Source organism: Nothobranchius furzeri, chromosome 19, assembly GCF_043380555.1.
Source record: "Nothobranchius furzeri strain GRZ-AD chromosome 19, NfurGRZ-RIMD1, whole genome shotgun sequence".
In the NCBI taxonomy this organism is placed as follows: domain Eukaryota; kingdom Metazoa; phylum Chordata; class Actinopteri; order Cyprinodontiformes; family Nothobranchiidae; genus Nothobranchius; species Nothobranchius furzeri.
In genome coordinates, this window is record NC_091759.1 from 327,909 (window position 1) to 353,100 (window position 25,192).

At 42.4% G+C, this 25,192-nt stretch overlaps 1 protein-coding gene across 4 annotated transcripts in view; it reads right to left on the bottom strand.

Annotated features, from left to right (window-relative positions):
- The window catches only part of ripor2 (RHO family interacting cell polarization regulator 2), a 96,108-nt gene that overhangs the window by 8,354 nt on the left and 62,562 nt on the right, over positions 1-25,192 (bottom strand). For all 4 annotated transcript variants that reach the window (XM_070547364.1, XM_070547365.1, XM_070547363.1 and 1 more), the window contains exons 2-8: positions 18,519-18,639; positions 13,019-13,174; positions 12,856-12,934; positions 12,727-12,750; positions 10,679-10,732; positions 1,311-1,460; positions 1,028-1,091 (exon numbers count right to left, since the gene is read on the bottom strand). In XM_070547364.1, coding sequence (XP_070403465.1) covers positions 1,028-1,091; positions 1,311-1,460; positions 10,679-10,732; positions 12,727-12,750; positions 12,856-12,934; positions 13,019-13,174; positions 18,519-18,639 — 648 coding nt within the window. The remainder of the gene's footprint in view (positions 1-1,027; positions 1,092-1,310; positions 1,461-10,678; positions 10,733-12,726; positions 12,751-12,855; positions 12,935-13,018; positions 13,175-18,518; positions 18,640-25,192) is intronic.

The window sequence follows — 25,192 nt, forward strand, 5'->3', positions numbered from 1 at the left end:
TTTGTTATGGAAAAAATTATGTTTATTAATTCTTGAACATTGACTCAACCAACTGAATGTAAATGTATTGCTCTATGCCTCTTTGATCATGCTCACTCATTCAGACACACCCACACAAGCCACTCACACACACACACACACACATTCTTGAATTCATTCTCTCTCTCTCTCTCTCTCTCTCTCTCTCTCTCTGTCTCTCTCTGTCTCTGTCTCTGTCTCTGTCTCTCTCTCTCTCTCTCTCTCTCTCTCTCTCCCTCTCTCTCTCTCCCTCTCTCCCTCCCTCCCTCCCTCTCTCTCTCTCTCTCTCTCTCCCTCTCTCTCTCTCTCTCTCTCTCCCTCTCTCTCTCCCTCTCCCTCTCCCCCCCCCTCTCTAAATAAACTCTGTGACCGGATGTTCGGTGCATTTTGCTTCGTGCATCTTGCCACAGTTATAACTGTTTGACTTGTTTGCTCATTGTCTCCTCCTCTCTTCACTGTAGGAAATGGGTTATTGATAAACATATTGATAAAATCCATGACACATTTCTAGAACTTTGTAATACTTAAAGAGGGACTGCACACCATCAGAAAATGTAACTCCACACCTAGTCAAGATTTGAAAAGCGATATGAAAGTGGGCGTTGCCAGGAGGCACTGAGTGGCACGGCCAAGTGTGGGGAACTTCCATCCTGAGAGGGAGGGGATTGGGGGGAGACTGTACCGATGACGTGAAATTGTTCCAGCCCCAGCCAATCTACAAGTTTTAAATGCAGTAGCCGCAGGGGGCAGCACTAAGATGTTTTTAGACCTAGATTCTAGATTCAATCAAGTTTACACAAACATGTCAAAAATGCACAGAAACAGAAAGATTGCATTTGCAAAGACCCAGTTATACAGTTAATAGCAACAAAAAAAGTTATTTTGAGGTTTAGTTACTCTTTAAGGATACATTCTTGCACAGTAATCAGATTTAGTGGTTAACTTAGGGAACTGTAAGCTGAGGATTAAACAAGCTAAATATCTGAGTTACAACATTAATGAGTCCCACCTTTCATTTTGATGTGAAACTCTCCGAGCAGATTCTCCAGCTCGCTCTCGAATGTGCTCATGCTCTGTACGAGAAAAGATAAAACTGGTCAGATGAGGAGGAGGCGGAGCCTCTCAGGATATGTGATGACACAGGTGTGTGTGTCTCCGTGCAGGTGTTTACAAATTAGAGCAAACAGACTCCATGTAAACAGTGATCTTATCCGTAAACAGGACATCACGCAGCATTAGCTTAAACTCTAGGATTTGTTTTAGTCTTTGATGGAGGCGGCAGCCTCTCACACCTCGGTGTATTCTTTGTAGCGCCGGTTGACCTCCGCTATGCTCTCTTTGGTGCCTTTAGTGGAGGGAGAGGAGGAGAAGGCCTGCTTCATCCGGCTGGCTCCGTCCCTCAGACGGCTCTGGATACAGAAAGCCTCGTACAGCTCGTCCACCTGAGGGAGGAAAAAGAACAACACACAAATTAATTCATCGTTAAAAGAATGTTTAAACGAAGTCCGTTCAGATGTGTTGCCAATTTATGAGGCAGCAGTAGCTCAGGAGGTAGAGCGGGTTGCCTCATGATCGGAGGGTCATGGGCTCGATTCCAGCTCCCGCCAGGGGTATTCTGCTGTTGTGTCCTTGGGCAAGACACTTCACCCGACTTGTCTGTGTTGGTGGTGGTCAGAGGGACCGACGGCGGCAGCCTCGCCTCTGTCAGGCCGCCCCAGGGCGGCTGTGGCTACAAAGTAGCTTACCATCACTAGCAGTGTGTGAATGTGAGTGCATGAAAGCGTCTGAGTGTCCTAAAACGCGCTACATAAGTTTGATGTATTATTATTTATATTATGTCACAAGACAAAACATGAAAAGAATCAAAAGAATATAAAAAGTGTATAACATCTCACAGGATATACTGTAAGTATACATAAATAATTTTACATAAACTTTGAAATTTCAGAGATTGGAACCATTTTAAAACAGCCGCAAACAGCTTTGGTTTTTTTAGGTGCTTAGACTAGCCGTTAGCTCATCAGTCATGATATCTACTATGGGTAAGATAGTAAATATTAATAATTGTATCATGGAAATAACTCAAAATGTTGGAAAATCTTTCTAAATAATGAAAACGTTCTAAAAATGAGGATATTCTTCCGAGTACTGACAACGCAGCTCTAAACCTAAATCCAAACCAGTTTCAGTCTCGGTCATGCCCTCTTGCATTTGATCAAGGGACAGCAGTAGCTCAGAAGGTAGAGCAGGTTGTTCAGTAATCGGAAGGTTGCAGGTACGATCCCGGCTCTCGCCAGAGAATGCTGCTTTTGTGTCCTTGGGCTTAACCTGCCTTGCTTGCTGGTGGTGGTCGGACGGATCGATGGTACCAGTGCTCACCAGTCTCGCCTCTGTCAGTGGGCACCAAGGCAGCTGTGGCTACATCATAGCTCATCATCACCAGACTGTGATGTGTGTGTGAATGGGTGAATGTGTTGTGAAGTGCCTTGGGGGTTGCAGAACCCTAAGAAGGTGCTATATTCAGCCAGTTATCAAAACAACCCTTCTAACACAATAGGACCTAACGACAATAACAACTTCTCAGGGGGTATTTATTGGTAGTTTCTGCTACAATTTCCCATTTTCCAGTCAAAATTAATAAAGCTCCTCATATGAGAAGTGAAATGTCTTCAAGAAATCACAGAAGTCCAGTTGCTTTCTTTTGAAACCTTTGGATTACCATGACCTGGATGACTGAGACCTTCACCAGCATGCACCAGTTACAGAGAGCCTAAGCCCTTAGCTCATCAGCCAAGCGAATCAGAGAGAAGTTTCAGAGCTTCCTGTGAAACCAAACACGGTGAAGCACGAATGGTCTGAATGTAAACTTGCATAGAGAATTTGCAGCTAAATCTCCAAAATGTCAATGTAAATTAATAAATCGGTGCTTTTCAGTGTTTTTGCAGCCAATCAATACAAACTACAACATGTCAGGTAAGGAGCATCTGTGTCAGGAATGAAATACCTTAAAGCATCCAGATGGAGCATCAGGATTAGTACCTTCACTTTTTCTTACCTCAATGGCAGCCTTTATTTTTTTACTCAAAACAAGAAAATCTGTATTATATTTAAGAATATTTAACTTATTTCAAGTGGTGACGGTTTTGCAGATAAGAATTTTATTTCCTTTTTGTCTAAAATAACTCTTGAAAGTCTATTTTTGCAGTGTGTCCAGTCCCATAAATGTCTACTGCCCTCTGGTAGAGGATATAGAGGTGGAAATGTGTTGAATTTATTACTGTAATATTATTACATATTTACATAATTAAACAGATCATTATATAGCTGTTAAAATAAAAATGGCCAATAACTAGCTCAGTTTTTAAACTACCTTTTTAAAAGTTATAATTACATGTTTCACATTTTAAAGTCTTAATAGTCTCTGAACATTTAGCATTATTCTTTAACATCAGTGAGGAAGTATACCACCTCAAAGTTCATTTATGTAAAGAAGAAAAAAGTACAAATGCACCGATTGTAGTTTTGAGGGCCAATACCGAGTTCCGATTTTTGTGAAGCTCTGAACCGGCTGGTGACTGACTTGATGATTTCAATTGTCTAAGAGAAATAAAAACGAGTTATTTTTACATTCCAGATAAACTTAAAAGTTTTGATTCTGGACTAAAAAACTTCTACAAGAAAGATCTGTTATTGTTAGCATGGTGTAGCACTTAACAGATGGGGAACAATATCAGATGGCAATGCTGCGTGTGTGTGTGTGTGTGTGTGTGTGTGTGTGTGTGTGTGTGTGTGTGTGTGTGTGTGTGTGTGTGTGTGTGTTATAAAAGAAAAATTAAGAAATAAAAATTTTGAGTTTCAGATCAGTCAATTATAGATTAAATCCTTACAAATGAAAATTCACATCAAACCACCTTTGGCCTTACAGCATCCAGACAGAGTAACAGGATTAGTACCTCCATCACAAACCGGCCATATCCAGTCCTATACATGTCTACTGCCCTCTGGTGGAGGATTTCTAGGTTGTAAGGGCCAATTTTATTTCTTCCTTACTGTTCTATTGTTATATGGTAAATGGCCTGTATTTGATATAGCGCCTTCTAGAGTCCTGGAACCCCCCAAGGCGCTTTACAACACAATCAGTCATTCACCCATTCACACACTGGTGGGGATGAGCTACGATGTAGCCACAGCTGCCCTGGGGCGCACTGACAGAGGCGAGGCTGCCGAGCACTGGCGCCACCGGTCCCTCCGACCACCACCAGCAGGCAACGTGGGTTAAGTGTCTTGCCCAAGGACACAACGACAGCGACAGACTGAGCGGGGCTCAAACCTGCAACCTTCCGATTGCGGGGCGAGCACTTAACTCCTGTGCCACCGTCGCCCCATGTAATCACACATGTGCATATAATCACACAGTAAAACTAAAGATCGTTGTATATTTGTTATAACAGTTTTTATGAAATTCCTCCTGATTTCTGTGTCGTTATTACAATAAAACATGAAGGTTCAACCGTCGGTGAGGCACGCAGTAAAACTCACAAACACTAGAAGTGAAAACAAAACTTGGGTGAGCTTCATTAGAGGAAGAAACGGTCTCATTGAGGCTGTTTATTGGTACTCAATGAGACGACGAGGGGAGAAAACGGGCCGTTCTGGCGCCGGTCGTCCTAACAGCTGCTGTTTGTTTGAGTGAAGCAAAGCGGACGCTCCAAGGTGGTTCGCCTACCTTTAAAGGTGACAAACGAGGGCTGAAAAATCACATCTGAAGATGTTTTAATAACTTTCCACACAAATCCAACCGGCTCCACCTTAAACCATCCACCCGCCCGACTGGGACCAAACCCACCCGTCAGTCTGTCTGTGGTCCATGTGGTTCGGCTGCAGCAGCTGAAGAACGTCTGGCATAAGAGAGTAACTCAAGTCTGGAATTAAAAACATTCATCCAGCTGAGCTGTGTGATTTTATTAGACTCAGACGAGTTAATTATTTTTGTCTGCAAGAAAAAAAAACAGGATGAATGGTCATAATCGGATCGTTATCGGCTAATGGAGGTCTCTTTTCTCCCCAATTAGGACGACTGATGCCGCCTTGGAGAATACGTGCTTTTGAAGGTCAGCCAAGCTTAGACGGCATCCAACAGCATATTGCTGAGCCTCCGGTGTGTGTGTGTGTGTGAGTGTGTGTGTGTGTGTTTGTGCAAAACCAAAAAACAGAAAATGACAGACATAAGCACAAATGAAAGATAAAAACATGGGTTTTTTTCCTTCTGGGAGATTTTTTTTTTTTTGTAAAAATAAGCTAAATATTAGTGTTTATGGTTTTATTTACCTATATGAGAAACCGTTTTTGAAAAGAAAAACTCAATCAAAGCATAAGTCTAAAAATAGACCTTTCTTTAAAGACCAAGTTCACTGAAGAACTTTTTTACTGTTATTTTTTATGTAAGATCTGAAAGTCTGACTTTCAAATGCAGGTTAAATGCGAAAACAGTCTTCTGCCTGTATTTCCGGCATTAGCCGCTGACAGAAGATGTACAGGGAAACTATCGGATTAGAAAAGCCCGACAATTGTACATCGCATTGAAAATTAGCATTCATAGACTCGCCCATCTGGACTCACCATGAAGATGACCGTTGTCGGTTTAGCGTCCAGGAAACAGCAGAGCACGTTTTGGCTAATATAAGCTAATCGTCAGCATTAGCAACTCCACCACACAGCAGAACTCCTTCAGGCTTGTGTTATTTGTGGAGATAAAACATCAACGTTGCAGAGGAAATGGAGTCAGTGGTAGAGTCGTGTTGCTGTTAGCCAATCAGAGGAGAGAAAATATCAGTGAGTAAGACTCCAAATCCTGTCGTTTTCACTGCAGATGCATTTTACAAACAAGTGAACTTAGTCTTTAACAGTTTCAGTAACGTAGGGGTATTATTTAAAGTAGCAGTGTGTAGTTTCTTGGCACTAGGGGGCAGTACATAAATACATTACAGGGTAGTTTCACACCTTATCGCCGTGACTGTCGCTAGTTTGAAAACCATCACGGTAAATGTTGTCGAGCAGAAACGTGCGACCTCGGCGTGACTCCTCAGACTTTGAAACTCCTAACTGGGAAATTAGTGTTTCTTGTAACAGGCTTCCATGTGTAATTTGAGGCGAAGGTAGCACAGGAGTTAAGTGCTTGCCCTGTAATCGGAAGGTTGCAGGTTCGAGCCCCGCTCAGTTTGTCGCTGTCGTTGTGTCCTTGGGCAAGACACTTAACCCCCCTTTGCTTGCTGGTAGTGGCAGGAGGGACCAGTGGCGCCAGTGATCGGCAGACTGTCGGCGCGTCCCACGGCAGCTGTAGCTACAATGTAGCTCATTACCGCCAGGGTGTGAATGTGTGTGTGAATGGGTGAATGACTGGTTGTGTTGTAAAGCGCCTTGGGGGGTTCGAGGACTCTAGAAGGCGCTATATCAAATACAGGCCATTTTATTAACTGTTTTGGTTACTTTTAATTTAATTCCAACAATAATTATTATTAATAATAACATAATAATAACAAAAGCCCGTTATTGTCCCTCGTTGGGGAAATTCTGGTGCTCCAGCAGCAAAGTTACAGGTAAGGTAAGAAAAACAGATTCACACAAATATACAGAAAAATAAGAATAGAATAGATTGTAAATTATTTACAGCATGGATGTAGTAATGACAGAAATATTGTTCAGCTTTCTGCATTTTGTTTATTATACACATATTTACTCATGAAGTAAATAAATGTGCAGCTTTTTACTGTCAATTTAAAAATTTGAACAAAGAATCTTTAGGATTTGGGAGACTGGAACGTTTTCAAAGAAATTTGTGTGGGCACACACACACACACACACACACACACACACACACGCACGCACACACACACACACGCATGCACGCACACACACACACACGCATGCACGCAAACACACACACACACACGCACGCACGCACGCACACACACACACACGCATGCACGCACACACACACACACGCATGCACGCAAACACACACACACACACACGCACGCACGCACGCGCAGACACATGGAAGCGTGCGCACACACACACACGCATGCACACACACGCGCGCACACACACACATGCATGCACGCACACACACACACGCACGCAAACACACACGCATGCACACACACACACACACGCGCATGCGCACACACACACGCACACACACACGCACGCACGCGCACACACACACACACACACACACACACACACACACACACACACACACACACACACACACACACACACACACACACACAAACACACACACACTTAATATCTGGGGAAGGGATCAAAATAGGTGTGCCACGCCAAAAAACATCAAACAGTCCCCTCTCTGAGGAGTCGTGTGTGTGAGTGTGTGTGTGCGTGTGTGTGCGTGCAGGTGTGTGTATGTGGTGAGATTAGAATCAAAGGAAGAGGGGACATAATCACAAACTATTCACACTCATCCTGGGCTGAATTTAGCATGTGGCTGATGTCAACACACGCCCTCTCCCAGAGGAGGAGGACGTGCCCAGCAGCTGTGTCACTCGTCTCTTTAACGATGCCCCGCTGGTCCGCGGCGTTCAGCAGGACACGCATCAGACCCTCTCCTGGCTCAGGAAGCATCACGTAGGCTTGCGCCGCGCCACCTGCCTCCTGCAGACATCCGCAGGCAGCACAGGAACAAAAGAGCAGGGCCGCTGCGGGTCCCAAACCAACAACCTGCTGACGGACGATTGTTAAGTCGTGCCTCGCAGCAGCTGTCCTGCACAAAGAGACACGCCTGAGCCCGGACACAGACGCCCACATACTACATGTCAACGCTCACAGACTGCAGACCAGCTCCTGTTTTATTCGCTCTTGTCTAATTTGCAGGAAGAAAACCTAAAATAGAACATTTTCACAACTAAAGAAAACTCCAAATTCAACTTGACGTACTGAATTCTTTATTTTTTACCTGCCTGACAAAATAAATCAGACACGTTTTCAAATATTTAGCGATGCCCTCAAATCTATATTTTGCACAGAGGGGCAAGTTTCAAAGCCTCTGAGAGCACGTTTGTTTAACAGCATCCTTTGACAACTTTACGAGACAAAACCGGCGTCGACTCCGCTGCACAAACATGCCCCGATTTCTGCAACGACATCAATATTTTCTCATCGACTTTTGTTATTGTTTCATCTTGTCGCTTCTTCCTGACGTCTGTTCTGGTACCGTTAACCCCCTCGGTATTTGTCCGCCTTGAAGAACGTCCATCTCTTGAGGACTTCAAAGGCTGTCTTAAGGTAACCATGGTTACCGTTGGACATGCACAGTTGTTTAGGCTTGCGTGTTCTGATCACCTGCAGTCATGTCTGATTTGATGCACAGCAGGGGAGAGCTAGGCCGGACTACAAAAGGCAGGGTATCTGCAGGTTTAAGGGAGCCAAATTTAATACTTTTTAAGACCCTTTTTAAGGCCACTTTGACCAAATTTAAGCTGTTTTTTTTTTTCTTTTCAATTAAATTTAAGCTATAATTTCCAGCTATTGCCTGGAACCGGTGCTAACCACATTGCGGATGTGGGATTAACCATCCAGTTACCATTAAACTTGCACTTCCCCATGGCACAAGCTCCCACTAGCTTAACCAGCTAATGTGCTCATCTAAAATTAGCCCCATTTCACAACCAACTGAATGTATACGGCTCCGCTTATGCAAATGTCATAAAATGCTGAACACAAACTAGAAATTCACAAAAAATTTTATAGAAATAAAAGTCTTGTTTATTTTGTCTTTGGTAATTTAAGACCTTTGGAAACTGTATTTAATGATTATTTGTTATTTTTAAGGATTTTTAAGGTCTTAAATTTGGAAAAGCAAATTTAAGACTTTTTAAGACTTTTGAAGGACCCGCAGATACCCTGAAAACAGGATGTGGATGAAAAGTCCTTGTAGGGTCCAGGGATTAATGTCCCCTAATGGCAAAAAGGACTGGAAAATATCAGTTTTAACAACAAACACGGTTCACCACAATAATCGAGATTAAAAGGTTGGTATTTTGGTAACTATGATCAATTAACGCTCGTGTTTGCTACCATGCTCTGAGCCACACAGAGGCAAAGAAAAGCTTCACTGTGTAAATTAACGTCTGCCTATCAGCACGCACACGCGGTTCTAGACACACGTCCATTTCAAAAAGATTATTTTATGAAAACAGGCAAACAAAAAGTATAAAACTGCTTTATTTGTTAACCATAACAGGAGCTGCTCCCCTTACACGGGAAACAGGAAACGGACTTTAGCCTCACCTCATGCTTACGCTCCCTTTCCATCGGACATGAAAGTGGCGTTTAACGTAATAGCTGCATGGACGTAATTTTGGGGGGGGACAGGGGGGGCATGTCCCCCCCACTTTTTCCAATGTCAAGTTTTGACCCCTGCACTTTTTACCAAGCAAAAACAACATTACGCTATATTAAATTGACACTGGTTGAGCTCTAGGACCAAGCGGAAAACAACCGTTTGTGTTGAAGCCTGTTTCCTATTAGAGCATACTGTAAAGATACACCCCACCCACCCCCACCCCCTCCCCCGCGTCCCCCCCACTTCTAAAGTGAAAATTACGTCCTTGAATAGCTGCATTTACCCACGAGCTTCCTTCCAACCGGGAGCGCTTCAGACGCGAAACGGAAGCAAAAGCATTTCATGCTGCCGGTCCCGCAAAGCCAGGAATTCACGGGGGAATTGCAACGCCACGCGTGATTTCAGAAGTCCACACAATAACAAGACAGCTGCATGTAACCAGACAGGTCTGCGGTTTATTTTCTGTTTTGTTTATATCAGGGGCTTCACTGCAAATTATGTATGCTTTTCAACACGAGACACGTGACTTTTATTTTGAAAGTTTCTGGATTTTGTACACTGCTTTCTTGTACGACTTCCTGTCTGGCCCGATCTAAACTGTGTAGTTTGACATTTTGGAACCATAGTGTAAAAAATAAGACCCGTAACGTAATTAGAGCATCTCTTCACTTCTGAAACACTTTACACTTTGCTCAGCTGCTGGTAGAAAGGAACCCGTCCACCATGACGGCAGCTAAAGGCCGCAAAGTACGTTTCGTGACTGTTTTGCAACACTTTATTTGTCCGTTGGACAGAAGGGATTACTACAGAAGAAGAAGAAGAAGAAGAAGAAGAAGAAGAAATCATTTCTATAGCGCCTCTCAAGATAAAAATCACGAGGCGCTTCACAAAAACAAAAAGTGTAAAAATATAGAAAATAATTTAGAAAATGATTACAAATATATTTAAAATGAGCAAAAGATAGACAATCGTGATTAAAAATGTAAAGAAAGAGAGAGAGAGTGAATAGGAAAGAGGGAAATCAGTGGATCCTGAGGAAGGTGGAATAGGTGGGGAGAGCAGAATAAAGAGAGGGTGGTGATGAAGGTCACACCAAAGCCTGAACAGGTGAGTTTTCAGCTGCTTTTTAAAGGAGACCACTGAGTCCACTGATCTCAGGTTCAGGGAGAGAGAGGTCCAGAGTCTGGGGGCCACAGCAGCAAATGATCTGTCACCTTTGAGTCTAAATTGATCAAAAGTTTGTTCACACTGAAAACAAATACCCAAGTACATTCATCTTATATTTAAAGTTCTTACCTTGCTAATGTGAAACTCCAGACGTCTCATGTACCTCTCTATGCTTTTGATTTGCTGTAAAACAAAGAAACAAACAATAGAACAGGACGTTTTATCGGGCTCTATCTCTTTAACAGGATTAGTACATTCCTCAACGTTCTGCTCCACTGAATTCTGTTCTGCCTCCTTGTGGAAGATCTTAGTACTGCAGGACATATGTGCCAAATATATTTTATTGTTACTGTTATAATATTCTACATTTATCAAATAAAATGTTTTCAATAATCAGACAATCATTTTATGGATTTTATTAGATAAATAGATCAATGTTTTAAAAAAAAGTTTCACTTCTGTTATTTAATGTATCAAACTCAAGAAGGAAAGAACTAATTGTGAAAATCTGGGTCAATATTAAAGCTGGCGTACATAGTTTAAAAACTTTCTAGTTTTTTCAAAACTACTTAAATTTGACCATCTGGCCCAGTTTAAAGAGCAAGTCACCCCCAAATCAACTTGTCTTTCTGATAAACTATGTAAAATGTGTGTCTAATCGTGCTGTAGACACGTGTACTCAATAGATTTGCACTTAGTGCATTTTAGTTAAAATAAAAAATTTCTGCCTGAAACTGTCAGTGTTTGTGTGTCAGGTAAAAACTCTGCACTGTATTTGAATTTAAATCTGCCATCGCTATTGGCTAAGAGGTACCCTAGAATGTTAGCTGGTACCATATGATGTCACAATGTCATTGTGAGCCTGTGTGTGTATTTGTTAGCAGCTCCGCCCTCTCGGTCTGCTAAGCAACAGCATTTTTTGCATTTTTCAAACAGGAAGTGGAAGTAACAGTGAAGTAAGTTTCTTGTAGGGGGTGACTTGCTCTTTAAAGATGCAATATTACAGTTTATATTTCCCCTAAGTAACCTCCCCGGGCTTTTAAAGCAAACCATTTACATGAGCCTAGAGTGTTGACCTATATGGTTGCATATCCACAAAAGGGAGCTGTCAACAAATGAAATTGCACTGCAGTTCCCAGCATGCACTAGAGCAGCGGTTCCCAAACTTATTTAGCCGTGCACCCCCTTCTACGTATATGTATATATATACAGCCATATATATATATATATATATATATATATATATATATATATATATATATATGTACATATACATATATATATATATGTATATGTATATGTACATATATATACACATATTAATATGTATATATATATATATATATACATATATATGTACATATATACATATATATCTCTATATACATATATACATATATATATGTATATGTATATGTACATATATATACACATATATATGTATATATATATATATATATATATACATATATATATATACACATATACATATATATATATACATATACATATATACACATATATATATATATATATATATATATATATATACATATATACATATATATATGTATATGTATATGTACATATATATACACATATATATGTATATATATATATATATATATATATATATACATATATATATACACATATACATATATATATACATATACATATATACACATATACATATACATATACATATATATATATATATATATATATATACATATATATATATATATACATATATATATATATATATATATATATATATATATATATATATATATATATATATATACATATATACATATACATATACATATATACACATATACATATATACACATATACATATACATACATATACATATACATATATATATATATACATATACATATATATATACATATACATATATATATATACATATACATATATATATATATATATATACATATACATATATACATATACATATATATATATACATATATATATATATATATATATATATATATATATATATATATATACATACATAGGTCCAGTTTTACTAACCCTATCCAATTCCGATAGGTTAAAAACATCAGCTGATACCGATAATGATGCCGATATTCCGGGCAAGCTTTTAAGGGTTCATGTGTTTTCCTCGCCTGAACCAACTCACCTTGTCGAGATCGTACAGCACTCCCTGCAGAGCAAAAACAAACATTTAGACTTGATTTAAAAAAAAGCAGGTTCTTACATGCAGTCATCGTGGTTTTATGACTATTTCAACGTGTTAGATTTATCTTACCAGCCGAGAGTTTCTCTTCATGTCCTTCATCAGAGACGTTAGCTTGTCGAGCTCTGTCTGATGAACTTCAAGATATTCGCTGTTAGACAAAACAGGGGAAATCTGAAGATTTTATGCTGAAATTTAGGATTATGTGTACAAGAGGACATTAGGAGGGACTCACTCCAAGCCTTGTTTTAGCGCCATGTAAATCTCTTCCAGTCTTTTGGGTTGTGGCTCTCTGGAGCTACTGCCTCCCTTGTGACCCGACAGGTGAGGCTTCTTTGGCTTGGACTGAGGCTTCTTCTGCACCACAGAGTTCCCCATGAAGGAGTTGCACCTGCAACACACACACACACACGCATCCCTAACAAAAACACACTAATGTACGGAAAATCAGGAGCATCCTTAAGGGGAAAGCTTCACATCAAACCATCAAGTGTGCTTGACCTCCATTTTGAGGCAACAAAGCTCCAAGCAACTGATGACATTCAGCTGTTCCCGCCCGTTCTGCAACGATCCTGCAGATAACCACCAATAAATGTGAAACGGATTCAGATTCATCACAGCAACAGGGTTCAGTTTTTGTCAAATAAAAATAAAAACCGGTTATTTTCAATCAAATGAAGCAGTGAAGCCAACACAGGAAGGCCCGTTTCACTACAGGAGGTAGTTTCTTGTAAAGCCCGCTACACTAACGAGCACAAAACCCAGCTAAAATCGGACTTTTACGCCTGTAAACACATCAGGGTGGCTTAAAGGCCACCCCAGCATCTCTAATGTGGCAAAAGGCTTGAGTTCGAGCAGAGGAAGTTGGCGTCAATAGTTTTGGGAGATGTGCATGGCTCCAAAGCTGCTGCTGGAGCCTTAACAAAAGCACATCACTCCTGTTCTTAAATCTCTACACTGGTTACCAGTTAAATACAGAATCAAGTTCAAAGTGCTTCTACTAGTTTATAAATCGCTCGGTTGCACGGGGCCAAATTACATGTAGGATCTCCTTCCTGTACGTAAGCGGTCAGAACCCGAGTAGAACCCGGGTCAGAACCAAAGAGGATGAAGCTGCTTTAGTTGGTTTTAACTCATTCACTGCCAGCGTTTCTCACCGTTTTAACTGTTTTTGTTAAGAGTCACAGAACACTGCGCGCTAGGATGATGTCGACGTCAAAACAACCAAAACAAAGCGGAGACTCACCTCTTACATCAGGAAGAATCCGCGCGTTTCAAACGTTATCCGTTCTTTCATAATCTGTTGTCGAATTGTGATCGGCAGAAGCTTTTCCGGTTCGTGCCTCACCTTTTTTACAGCAGCGGCCCAAAACGATCTCCTAACACGTGGATGTTCTGCTTCCTGGTCACGTGACGTGTGACGTACGCGGATGAAGATCGGCTTTAGAGCTGAGATGTTTGTTCTCACGGTGCGGGGGCTCGTCCGACGCCCACACATAAAAAAAAATACAAACGACGACTTTAGTCGTCATTGGCAGTGAACGAGTTAATCTTTTTGTTTTTGTTCTTGTGAAGCACCTCGTGATAAAAGATTGTTTCTTCTTCTTCTACTGTGCTGCACACGGACGAAATCAGCTTTCTTGTGACCTCAAATGTGCCCCAACGCTAATAACGTTTAAATCAAAATGGAAAACATTCATGTATTCATCATCAGCCTTTGAATGAACGTTCCTTAAGCTGCACCTTCTGCACTGTGACCGCTCACCCATTAACTTTGTCTCATTCTTAAATCTGAATTATTTTGTGTATTTAATTTGATCTAAATGTATTTGTGCCATCACTTTATTTCAACGTTAGTGCTTTTCTCGCTCATTGAACTGCCTGTGCGTGTGAAATGTGCAACACTAATACAGCTGCCAATGATCCTTTTTCAGGTAAATTCATTAAATCGGGAGCAAATTTCGGACATTTTTAGGATTTTTTTTAGCTGCATGCACAAACTTGATGTAACTTAAGCAGCCGTTAAGCCCATTTAAGGCCACGCTCATCTTCCACACTTGCTGCTTTGCAAAAGCTTTCCAGATTCATCTCACCGATGACATTTCCTCGCTCTTGATGAAATCACACGAGGGCCACAGAAACGGCCGATTCCGGGACTTGACGAGTTGGAACGCGCCGTGTCTTGCAGCGGCACAAATTCGAGCTACGCTGCCACGAATGTAGGCCAACGCTGAATAAAACGCACCAGTGGCGCCTTGGGGGGTCGTGCAGGCTATCGGAACAGAAATCCACCACTTTTGCACAACCTAGTAATTTCTGTTCCGCTTCCTTGCACACAAACTGCAAAAATCATGCACAAAGTCAACAAAGCACACACATAGAGCAACACAAACACGGTGACACGCTCCAGAGGCATCACAAGCCTCATCTCTGCAGCTTTTACCAGACTGGAACTCATCTGCCGCTGCCAGTCGCCCCCGCTGACTAATCACACCATTCACTGTCTGAGCAGGGACAGAAAAGAGGACAGCAGCGTCTTCAAATAGGCTCTCTCAGCAGGACCGGGCCTGCTGAAGACAACCAGACGCCAGACAAGATGAAGTAAAAGATTGGAGGAGACACATCTGGGATGTGAGTCTGTTTAGTCTCGAGCGAAGAGATAAAATGGTTATCTCTGAATCCTAAATATTCTAGCAATGAATAAATTAAATAGGAACAATAGCCGTGTTCTCTCAATAGAAGTTTTGGAAAATTTCTGGGAGAGAGAAAGGTGACAGGGAAAACCGGCTGGCTCGATACAAAACCGGGCTTTTCAGGACTTTGCTAAGACGTTAGCATATCAAGACCATTTAGAGAATGAGTGATGTCACTGATCGACGCCATCCACGGACGTTTAAAAGTTTTACTCTGTCAAAGTACGCAGTCATTTATTCCATTCGGGGAAAGAAGGGAGTGCTCGTGTGATGCAAAAAATGCTGTTCAAGGCCAGAAGAAACGGCGTTTTTTTACATCCATCTGAGTTAATACAACAAAGTGGCGTTAACTATGGCGTTGTGTTCTTTTCCCTACATTCTGCTTCACCACAAACTCTTCCAACTTTACAAAATACAGTTGTTTGGCGACGACTGCCGACATTATTTCCCACTGAGTTACAACCAATCTGCGTGAGTTAACGCAAGTCCCGTCCAGAGACACTACCGGGCCATTTCCGCATGCAAGGCTCAGTTCAAGTGCCTGGTCACTCGTGAACAAGACCCCGAGATACTTAAACTCCCCTCCTTGAGGCAGGAACTCGGCCCTGACCCGGAGAAGGCATTCTACCCTTTTCCGATTCACTTTCGGATTCATGGAAGCTGAATCGAACGGGTTCCAGACGTGTGTGAGTCACGTGAAATGACCCAAAAAGTTCTGAGACAATCTGAAAAAGATATTTTAGAGAACACTTGTGTTTTTTTTTTTTTTTTTTTTTTTTTGCTAAAACATGGATCAAAACAAAAGTTTCTGCATCTCCTCATCTTTGTTCGTTCAGCAACGATGACATCAGCACAGCAGCACAACTTTTTACTGACAAACTTCCCTTTTTGCAGAAATCTCTCCTGCTAGGATTTGGGAACACAATTCCTGCTCACTAACGAGCCGCGTGTAGAGGCAGATGCGCCGGCAGGCTCGTGCCTCCTGCTAATCCGTGGTGACAAGGGTTTAGGAAATTTACAAAAAGCTGCAAAACAACAGAGCTAAACTAGAGCTAAGAGTGGCAGCAATCAGGAAAGACCGTGCTTTATTTCTAGATTCAGGCCAATAATTTACTGCACTGTAAACAGCAACCTTGCAGGTAAGTTATAGACGTACAACTCAAGTCTGTAAATCATGTAAAGCAAAAAGGAGCACAAACAAAACCCGAAAATCTACTTTTTCCAACCACGTTTTAACTGAAAGCAAAATCCCAGTTGGCATTTTTACATAACGAGTTCTACAAATATTGAACTACACAAATTGTGCTCCGACAACAAGATGCAACAAGATCTGGGATGTCGCCACAAAGGAAGAATCAGCACGTGTCAGCTCAGGGGAGTTAGAGAACAGTGGCGACCCTAAGTTGGGCCCTTAGGGGGCCATGGCCACCCTTATAAATCAGATGCACCCCCATTCTTTGTCCCGCCCCTAATTAGAAAGACCCACTTCTTTTCTAGAAGGCTCGAAATGCAAAGATCATCCCAAAGTGGACAGTGTTGGTTAATTCCTATCAATTTAGGCGCCCACTAGAATAAATTCCAAACTCAAAATTATCGAAGGTACATTTTAAAGTCCCCATTTGATCTAATGTTTTTATTTAAAGGGGACATGTTATGTAAAACTCACCTTTTGTATTTTTTACGCTGCCATGTGAGTCTCTGCCTCTGTTAACACAAATGTGAAAACAACCTGTCCATCTGCCTTTTGTCAGTGTTCGGTTTTAGCAATCATTTGCCTAAAAGTCCCAATCTGTGATGTCACAAATGGGGAAATTAGAATACAGCCCCCTTCTGGATATCGGAGCTTCATTGCCTATAGCAGTTAGGGCTGGACGATATGGAAAAAAATCCTATCACTATATTAATTTTAAAATTGTTTGATATCGATATACATTTATGTCACGATATAAAACAAGTCACTATTTTTGTTAAACTTTGATGACTTTAATATTTAGTTTCATCATGTCATCAAACATTACTCAACTGCTGTGAAATAATAAAGGAGATGTGGTTAAAAATGAAATCTTCAAGCAGCGCAGCTATGAGCTACCGCTGCGCCGTTACAGGTTCTGACAAACTTGGGGAAAGCCAAACTACGTCCAAATGACTAAGCTGTTTGGTCCCTTATCTTCAACGTCATTCGCTCTGTCCTCTTGTCTTTTTTCCCACTCTGTGTTCTCATTTTTTTCTATTTTTACCAGCTATGTAACCTGCAGCAGGAAGCTAAAGCTACATAAAAATTAGCCGTTAGCCGTGTGGCTCCATTATCGAGGTTCTATCTAGGGATGCACCGATACGATACTGGTATCGGTATCGGTACAGATACCAATACCAGTATCAGTATCTGTAAAAGTTAACAGATACCAGGAACCGATACCAATGCAGTTGTTTGAAAATGGCTTCACTGTAACTTATCATTTCTATTCACCTAATATTTTTGTTTTGTGATGATTTCCATTCATATCTTTTACTTTTTATCTACCTCACAGTCTTTTCCTGTTGAAAGCAGAGAAGAAAATAAAATCTGTATTCCAAATCATTGCATTTTTTGTGTGGTAGAAGTATCGGTATTGGTAATCGGTATTGGCGAGTACTCAGATCCAAGTATCGGTATCGTATCAATTTGGAAAAAAGTGGTATCGTTGCATCCCTAGTTCTATCAACCCATTCTCACATGTCTATCCATGAAAAGTTTTTTTGAAATATATATTGCTGTCATCGCCCAGCCCTAATAGCAGCCAATCAGGTGATGGGTGGGCGTGGCCAGTTCCTGCTAGTTTTCTTAAAGTGACAGAGCCCTGAAACAGCTCATTCTGGAAGGTACTGAAACTCAAGAACAAAACTGCTAAAATAGCTTTATGTGAGAGGGATTTTGTGCAAAGAACTTCATAAACATGTTTTGTATCAACCATAGAGCTATTATAACTTAAGAAAAAAACTCATAATATGTCCCCATTAAAATGCACATCACTCCTGATGACTATTTTATAGACTTGTGCCTACCGTGAGCGTCTCTCCTGCAGAGTGCTGAACCCTGCAAACGACTGACTCCGGATGATCCCGTTGGGCCCCCCGGGAGAGTGGGTGCCAGCCGCCATGATCTCGGGAACACGAGACGACACTCCTGCAGGAAAAAAAAAAAGACTGATTTGATTTAAACAAACGTACAACATTTAAACAACAATAGTTGAGAGGGTCATTGTGACAGGTCAAATTTGAAAGAGTCAGATGGGTCAGGCAGAGTGCCCGGAGCAGCGCTGCACAAACCAGACCCTGTTGGTGATTTCTACCATTTGGATGAGCAGCATTCTGCAGCCTGTGCTTACACGTCTCGACTCCTATTTGTCACCGCTTCATCTGTGTTACACCTCAGGCAGGTGGCACAACTTTCAAACAAGTGTGCAACCATCTGAACTTTGCTCATCATCACATTGACGTCTGTTTAGAAAGCTGCTGTTGCTTTACAAAAAACATTTTCTTTATTCAATCAGTTAAAATCGCAGTTATCTAATCAGTGCCTGTTGACGTTGAGACATCTTTAGGTCTATATTTAACAGCGGCAGCCTGTCAGATTTCTACCTTTTTTAAAGCAGGATGCAACACGACTGACGTGGGCACTTGGGGAGTGAGCTGAAAATAGTCGGTCCAAATTTAGCCGTCAGATAATGATGTGGCAAAGATCGAGACTCTACTGAGACAACCGAATCACTGCTTTGTTACAAAGATGAGCTCCTGCTCAGATCGTGCTGCTAGTAACAAACACTGGGCATATAACTCAGAGCAGGGGATACGTTTAAAGAGCTATTCTGGTTGGTAGGATACTAGAAACACACACATCAGGGCAAAGGTAAAGGTTTATATCTGCTGCTGAAAGACAATCAGACCTTCAAATGTCTTTAAAACTTTTAAAAGAGATGTCAAAAGACCCGAAACGTTTGCAAAGCACCAGTGGCGTGTCCAGATCTTTTAAAATGGGGTGGCCCAGGTGAGGCACTACTTTGTGCATGGGTGGCACCAATGGTTATGCTTTTTTTGTTTTACCCCCAAGCCTTTTGTGGACAATGAAAAGCCTATTTAAAGGTAAATTAGTGTGGTGGCACCTGGGGTGGCCAATCAGATTCCAAGGGTGGCATGTGCTACCCCAGGCCACTCCCTGGACACGCCTCTGCAAAGCACCAGTGTGTTTTGTGCAGAGTCAAAATTGGGAAACAATGTTTGAGGTGGAGCTTCTTGGAAAAAAATCAAAAATTAGGAGCCAACGTAGTTATTACCAAAAAAATGTTTTAAAAAAGCAAAAACTCATTTTTTTAAATGCTGATTTCAGTTTTACAAGTGAGCTATAGGAGTCAGGTGAAGTGCCTGAAACAACAAATTCATCAAATCAGATTTTAGTAAAGAACGAAACAGGCTAAAGAGTCAGCTGTCCTCTGAATCAGCTTCTTGTTTAGACAAAACCAGATAAATGATCTCACAGCGTTACCAGCTAAACCAACGTAAACCCTCGTCCACCGCCCCGCCCACACCACCACAATCCATTACAGCGGCAGCGACCCGATCGTCACGTTGCTTCTGTTCAGCTGGCCAAGAGAAACTCAAAGACTCGATGCGAGGGCCGCCGGAAACACAAGCTCCTTGTTTTCCAAGGGAGGGGTGGGGGGGACAAAAGACTGGCTATTATTAGCAGCCGGATCACCTAAACCCAGAGGACAACATGAGTTTGTGATTCGATCAACCAGCATTACTGAATGTGCAGCAGGCTAATCAGACGGAGCTAAACATAAGTCCTCATTCTTCCCAAAAATAAATCCATACTTTCACGAAGTTCTTCTTTTATTGCTTTCTGTTAGTTTTTAGGCAAGAAAATTAGCAAATGGGCCTGCATGGTCACTGATTGCTGCAGCATGACTCCACCCCCTAGGCAATCAATGACCAACAGTTGCTGACATTGTGTTTTTGGCACCAGCTCAGTACGCTTGGAACCACATCAAAGCAGGTACTGAACGTTTGGTGCCTAATGGGCTCGATGCACGGGAGGCGACGTCGCCTCTCCTCCATTCATTTTCAATGAGACGTGCGCGACAAAGCGATAATCTCGGGTCTCCCTCCAACGAAGCGAAACGCAAAAAGCGTGCGTGTGAAATTTTGCGTTCGTGCACGTGTCGTGCACAGGCGACCCAGCGACGCGATCCCAGAAAGTTGAAATATTCTCAACTTTTCATCGCTGTCGCTCAGACGAGGACCAATCGACGGAGGTTTCATTTGCTGACCAATGAGCGGACAGGATGCTCCGTACATCTCAGAGTGTATATGAAAATATAATTATTGTTTATCATATTAACTCACCTTAGACAGATAGCAAGCCGTTCTTCTGGGCTTATTGGTTCTCTCATGTTTGTGTGAATCTTCTCCATCTTTGGGGTTACCAGGGTGAGAAGATGGACGAATAGCTCTGGGCTGAGGCGAAAGTAGGTCCGGAATTGATCAGGATCGTCTTTGAGGTCCCTCATTAAATGATGGTATTCTCCGTTTCTTTCTCTGGTTTGTAATATGGGATGAACCCATTCTTGGGGTTTATTTTTTTATAAAGTAAAATCAGAAGTAAGATTTCACATAACTCTAGCAGCACCTTGTGAAACATCATATCTACCGCTTTTTAAACTCTGAACCACTTAAATAACCTTAATTCCCTCCAGCCTGACACAGCCAATCAAAACAACGGAAGATTCGATTTCGCCATGGAACAGAACGCGTAGACGGCTTTGCCGCTGCCTCCCGTGTGTCAGGTAATAAAAGCGACAGCGACGAATTTCGTTGATCGCGGCCGTTTGTCGCCTCCCGTGTATCGAGCCCATAACACTGGTGGTGGTGGTGGGAGGGACTGGTGTACGTGGAAAGCCTCGCCTCTGTCAGTGTGCTGCAGGGCAGCTGTGGCTATAGTGTAGCTCATCACCACCAGGGTGTGAATGTGTGTGTGAATGGATGAATGATACTCTGTAGTGTAAAGCACTTAGGAGTCCTCTGACTCAGAAAGGCTCGATACAAGAGCGGGTCACCCTAGCAATACCAGATCTTCCATATGGACGTTTTTGCCTTCAAAATCATAATTCTGAGGATTATCCGACATTTCAGAATTAAACTTAAATGATCATCCAGCCAACATCAGAAACAGCAGGTCAGGTATCGGCCCTCACAACCAGAATCGGTGCTTTTTGTGTTCTTTATGAAAACCAGGATTATTAACGTTACAGAACAATCCCAACGATCACAGAGACGTCCCAACATTTCATTTCCACTAATACCGTTTCTCATAAATATTCATTCAGTCTTACACATTCTCAACCTACTCAACCCTGTTGTGTCATCGTGAGAAAGTACGATTACATCAACAGCCTCCTCTAACCACAGAGAGCACCCATTCGCTCCACTACTCTGCAGCATTCGAGTCCTTTTTCTTCTCTGGCTGTTTCTTTCTTTCTTTATTATTTTTCCGTGTTCCTGACATTCTGACTCAGTCCTCTAAAAGCGGAGCAGCGAGAGTGATGGTACCGCTCATGCACTTGCAGCAATAGCAGAACACGATGGACACTCTGCCTTTCCTGTTTCCTGTCAAAATACGAGAAGATGCTGACAGTTGAGATTAATCCAAGTGCACGATGACACCAGACGGGATGAGTGTCTCACTTTCAGGACCCTCACGTTCCCAAATGGTGCACACGACTCACGACGAGTACCTCAGGGAAATGGGCTTTTTCCCATCATCACACAACCAAACGCAACACAAAGCTTCCCTTTCACAGTTAAGACCGTGTTTGGCCTACATTCAGGGACTCGCCCAAACACTTCCAGATAAATGTGCTACTTTATAAAAAGATAATCATCGTTCCCCCCCAGAAAGAGAAATAATATCTGTGTTTTAAATATAGATCACCATGTGAGCACATCTCCTGCTGTGGAAGTTTGTTCAGCTGCTGAAGCAAAATAAAGGTTGATTCGCATAGTCTAAGTCAGCTTTCAGATTATATTGTTTCATAACCAAATGAAAGCATCCTTTAAAACTAAAATGTTAGAATTACCGATGGTTAAAAGTGCTTCGCCACCGCATCGTTGGAGTCAGCATCCTCTGGTTTTAGTTAAACCCACCCCTACATCTATTGGCGCTGAATGCTCCTGTGTTGGTTTTACTCTTGTTAAGTTTATTTATCCTTAAGCAGTTTGTTAGTATTAGATAGATCAGTATGCTGAGATGCAGCTTTGCAAGAGCAGCAAATGACAAATATGCAATTAGCAAACGGGAGAAGGCAGGAGAGAGGAAGGCACCTGGTGTAAGATCAATCTGCTGTTTGTTCTCCAAGGTTCGCCTGTGTTAACGCATTAGTCCTGCCCTTGAGGGCGTGCATGTGTGTGTGTGTGCGCGTGCTCATGGCAATCTGGATAAGTACATGAGACAAAAATCTACCTGGAAAAAACGAGGAAAGAAAGGGCCTGATCTGGGCTGAACACCATTTTCTCCACTGTGTTATAACCATCCTCCCACTATCTGCTCCTTCTCACAGAGCAAACAGCACTAATTATTTTCTGGATTCAAACACACCCACAAATCGCTGCAGGCTGGGTCAACCAGCGCTCGGTCCTGTCTGATGGGGAGCTGCATGCCTTAAAGGATGAAGAACAAAGTCAAACACTTGTCAGGAACATAATCAGTATATAACTGTTTACATAAAAAGAATCTGCAACAACTGATGGCACATCTACTGGGCTTGGCACTGGACACAATAAGTGCAATCAGGGGCTGTGAACGAGCTGTTTCTCCCCTCCCTGAAAACACTCATCGGGTGCTCTAGGTGGGCTGTCCTCTCACCTGAAGCAAAAGGCTTAAAAAGCCACTTCAAGCACTTTCAAACAGACCTGAACTGCACCAAAGGGCCTTGAGTGTCTGTTGGTGCTTGTTTTTGTCTTCTTAAACTTTTGCTTTGCACTATCGTCCATTGGGAAAGAGAAGGAAACTCATCTGTGGGTAATCCTGTTGTCTAGTAGCTCCGGTTTGGGCCAGCTGAAAACGACCCAGACGCTGCTCCATCGACACCTTGCAAAATGTACCATTATCCTATACCTGTGTTCACTGGCTTCAGAGGAAGGTCACACGCAGCAAACCACTTTTGCAAACTTCAAAACCTCCGCTCGCTAAAACCAACTCCTCCCGAAGACACCCACCTGTCTACGGGACTTTGGAACTGCCAATCAGCTGTAAACAAAGCAGACTTCATTACGGCATATGCAAACCACCTGTCACTCGATGCACTGGCTCTCACTGAGACCTGGATCAAACCATGTGACAATGCTACCCCATCTGCTCTCTCAATTAACCACACTTTCTCCCACACTTCTCGTGCATCTGGGTGAGGTGGTGGAACGGGCATGCTAATTTCCAACAACTGGATATAGTCAGTTGCTACCCATCACTAAATACAACTCCTTTGAATACCATGCCATCCAGGTAACTGTACCGAAAAAATTCTTTTTGGTTGCCATATATCGCCAACCAGGTCACCTCGGAGACTTTCTTGATGAACTCGACACCCTGCTCTCCTCCATTCCTGAGCACGACTGTCCCACAATGGTCCTTGGAGACATGAATATTCACCTGGACAATCCCAGCTCATTAGGCTTCCTGTCACTAATGTCATCATTTGATCTAAAGGTTGGTTTATGCTTGACGCGTCCGCGAGGTCCGCGCGGAAAAGTTGCATCATTTTGCGTCATTTTAACAACCACGCCCCTCCACCGCGCCTCCGCACGGCCCAGAATTTCCGCAACGCACACCTCGGAAAATTTCTAACCACGCGGATGGACGGACGCGGAAAAACATGGCGGACCAGCAAGAACTAGTATGGCAGAGGTTCGTAAATACAGACATTTGTATGATTCAGCTCTCAGAGATCACCGTGATCAACACGTTGTTAATAATTCTTGGAGAGAAATAGCTCGCACTGTCGGAAAAGACGAGAACGCTGTTAAAAACGCTGAAATGGCATGTTGTAAACAGTAATTTCTACTTGTACTATGGTGTAGTGTTGGGTGCATGCCATAGAGCTCCATGCTGCCCCGTTCAGTTTGGGAGAATATTGGCTCACCGCAGAGACGAGCCGCACGAACCATAAAAGCTGCGAGTTGTGAAGCGCGTTCCATCCAAGAGCCGCATCACCGTGCAGAAAGTGAATGCGTCTAGCATAAACCAAGCTTAAAACTAGTACAAAGTCCTCCAACTCACAAAGCTGGAAAAGTACTTGACCTCATTTTCACCAGAAACTTTGCCATAGACACAACCTCTGTCACACCGCTGCATCTTTATGATCATTAATTCATCCATTTCAGCTCGACTCTACAAGGGAGGTCCGCTGCTTCCTCCCCAATGGTCTCATTCCGCCACAACCTCCGCAATCTGGCACCCAACCACTTCTCCTCTCGTTGCCTCCACTCTTCCATCTCCCAGCACATTCTCAGCTTATGAAGTTAATGATGCCACCGAGTCACTCTGCTCCACACTCTGCTCTTGTCTTAACAACTTGTGCCCTTTAGCTACTAGACCTGCTAGATCCTCTCAGTCGCACCCTTGGCTAAATGTTACCCTCTGGTCTCTACGCACCAATCTTAGAGCTGCGGAATGAAAATGGCGTAAA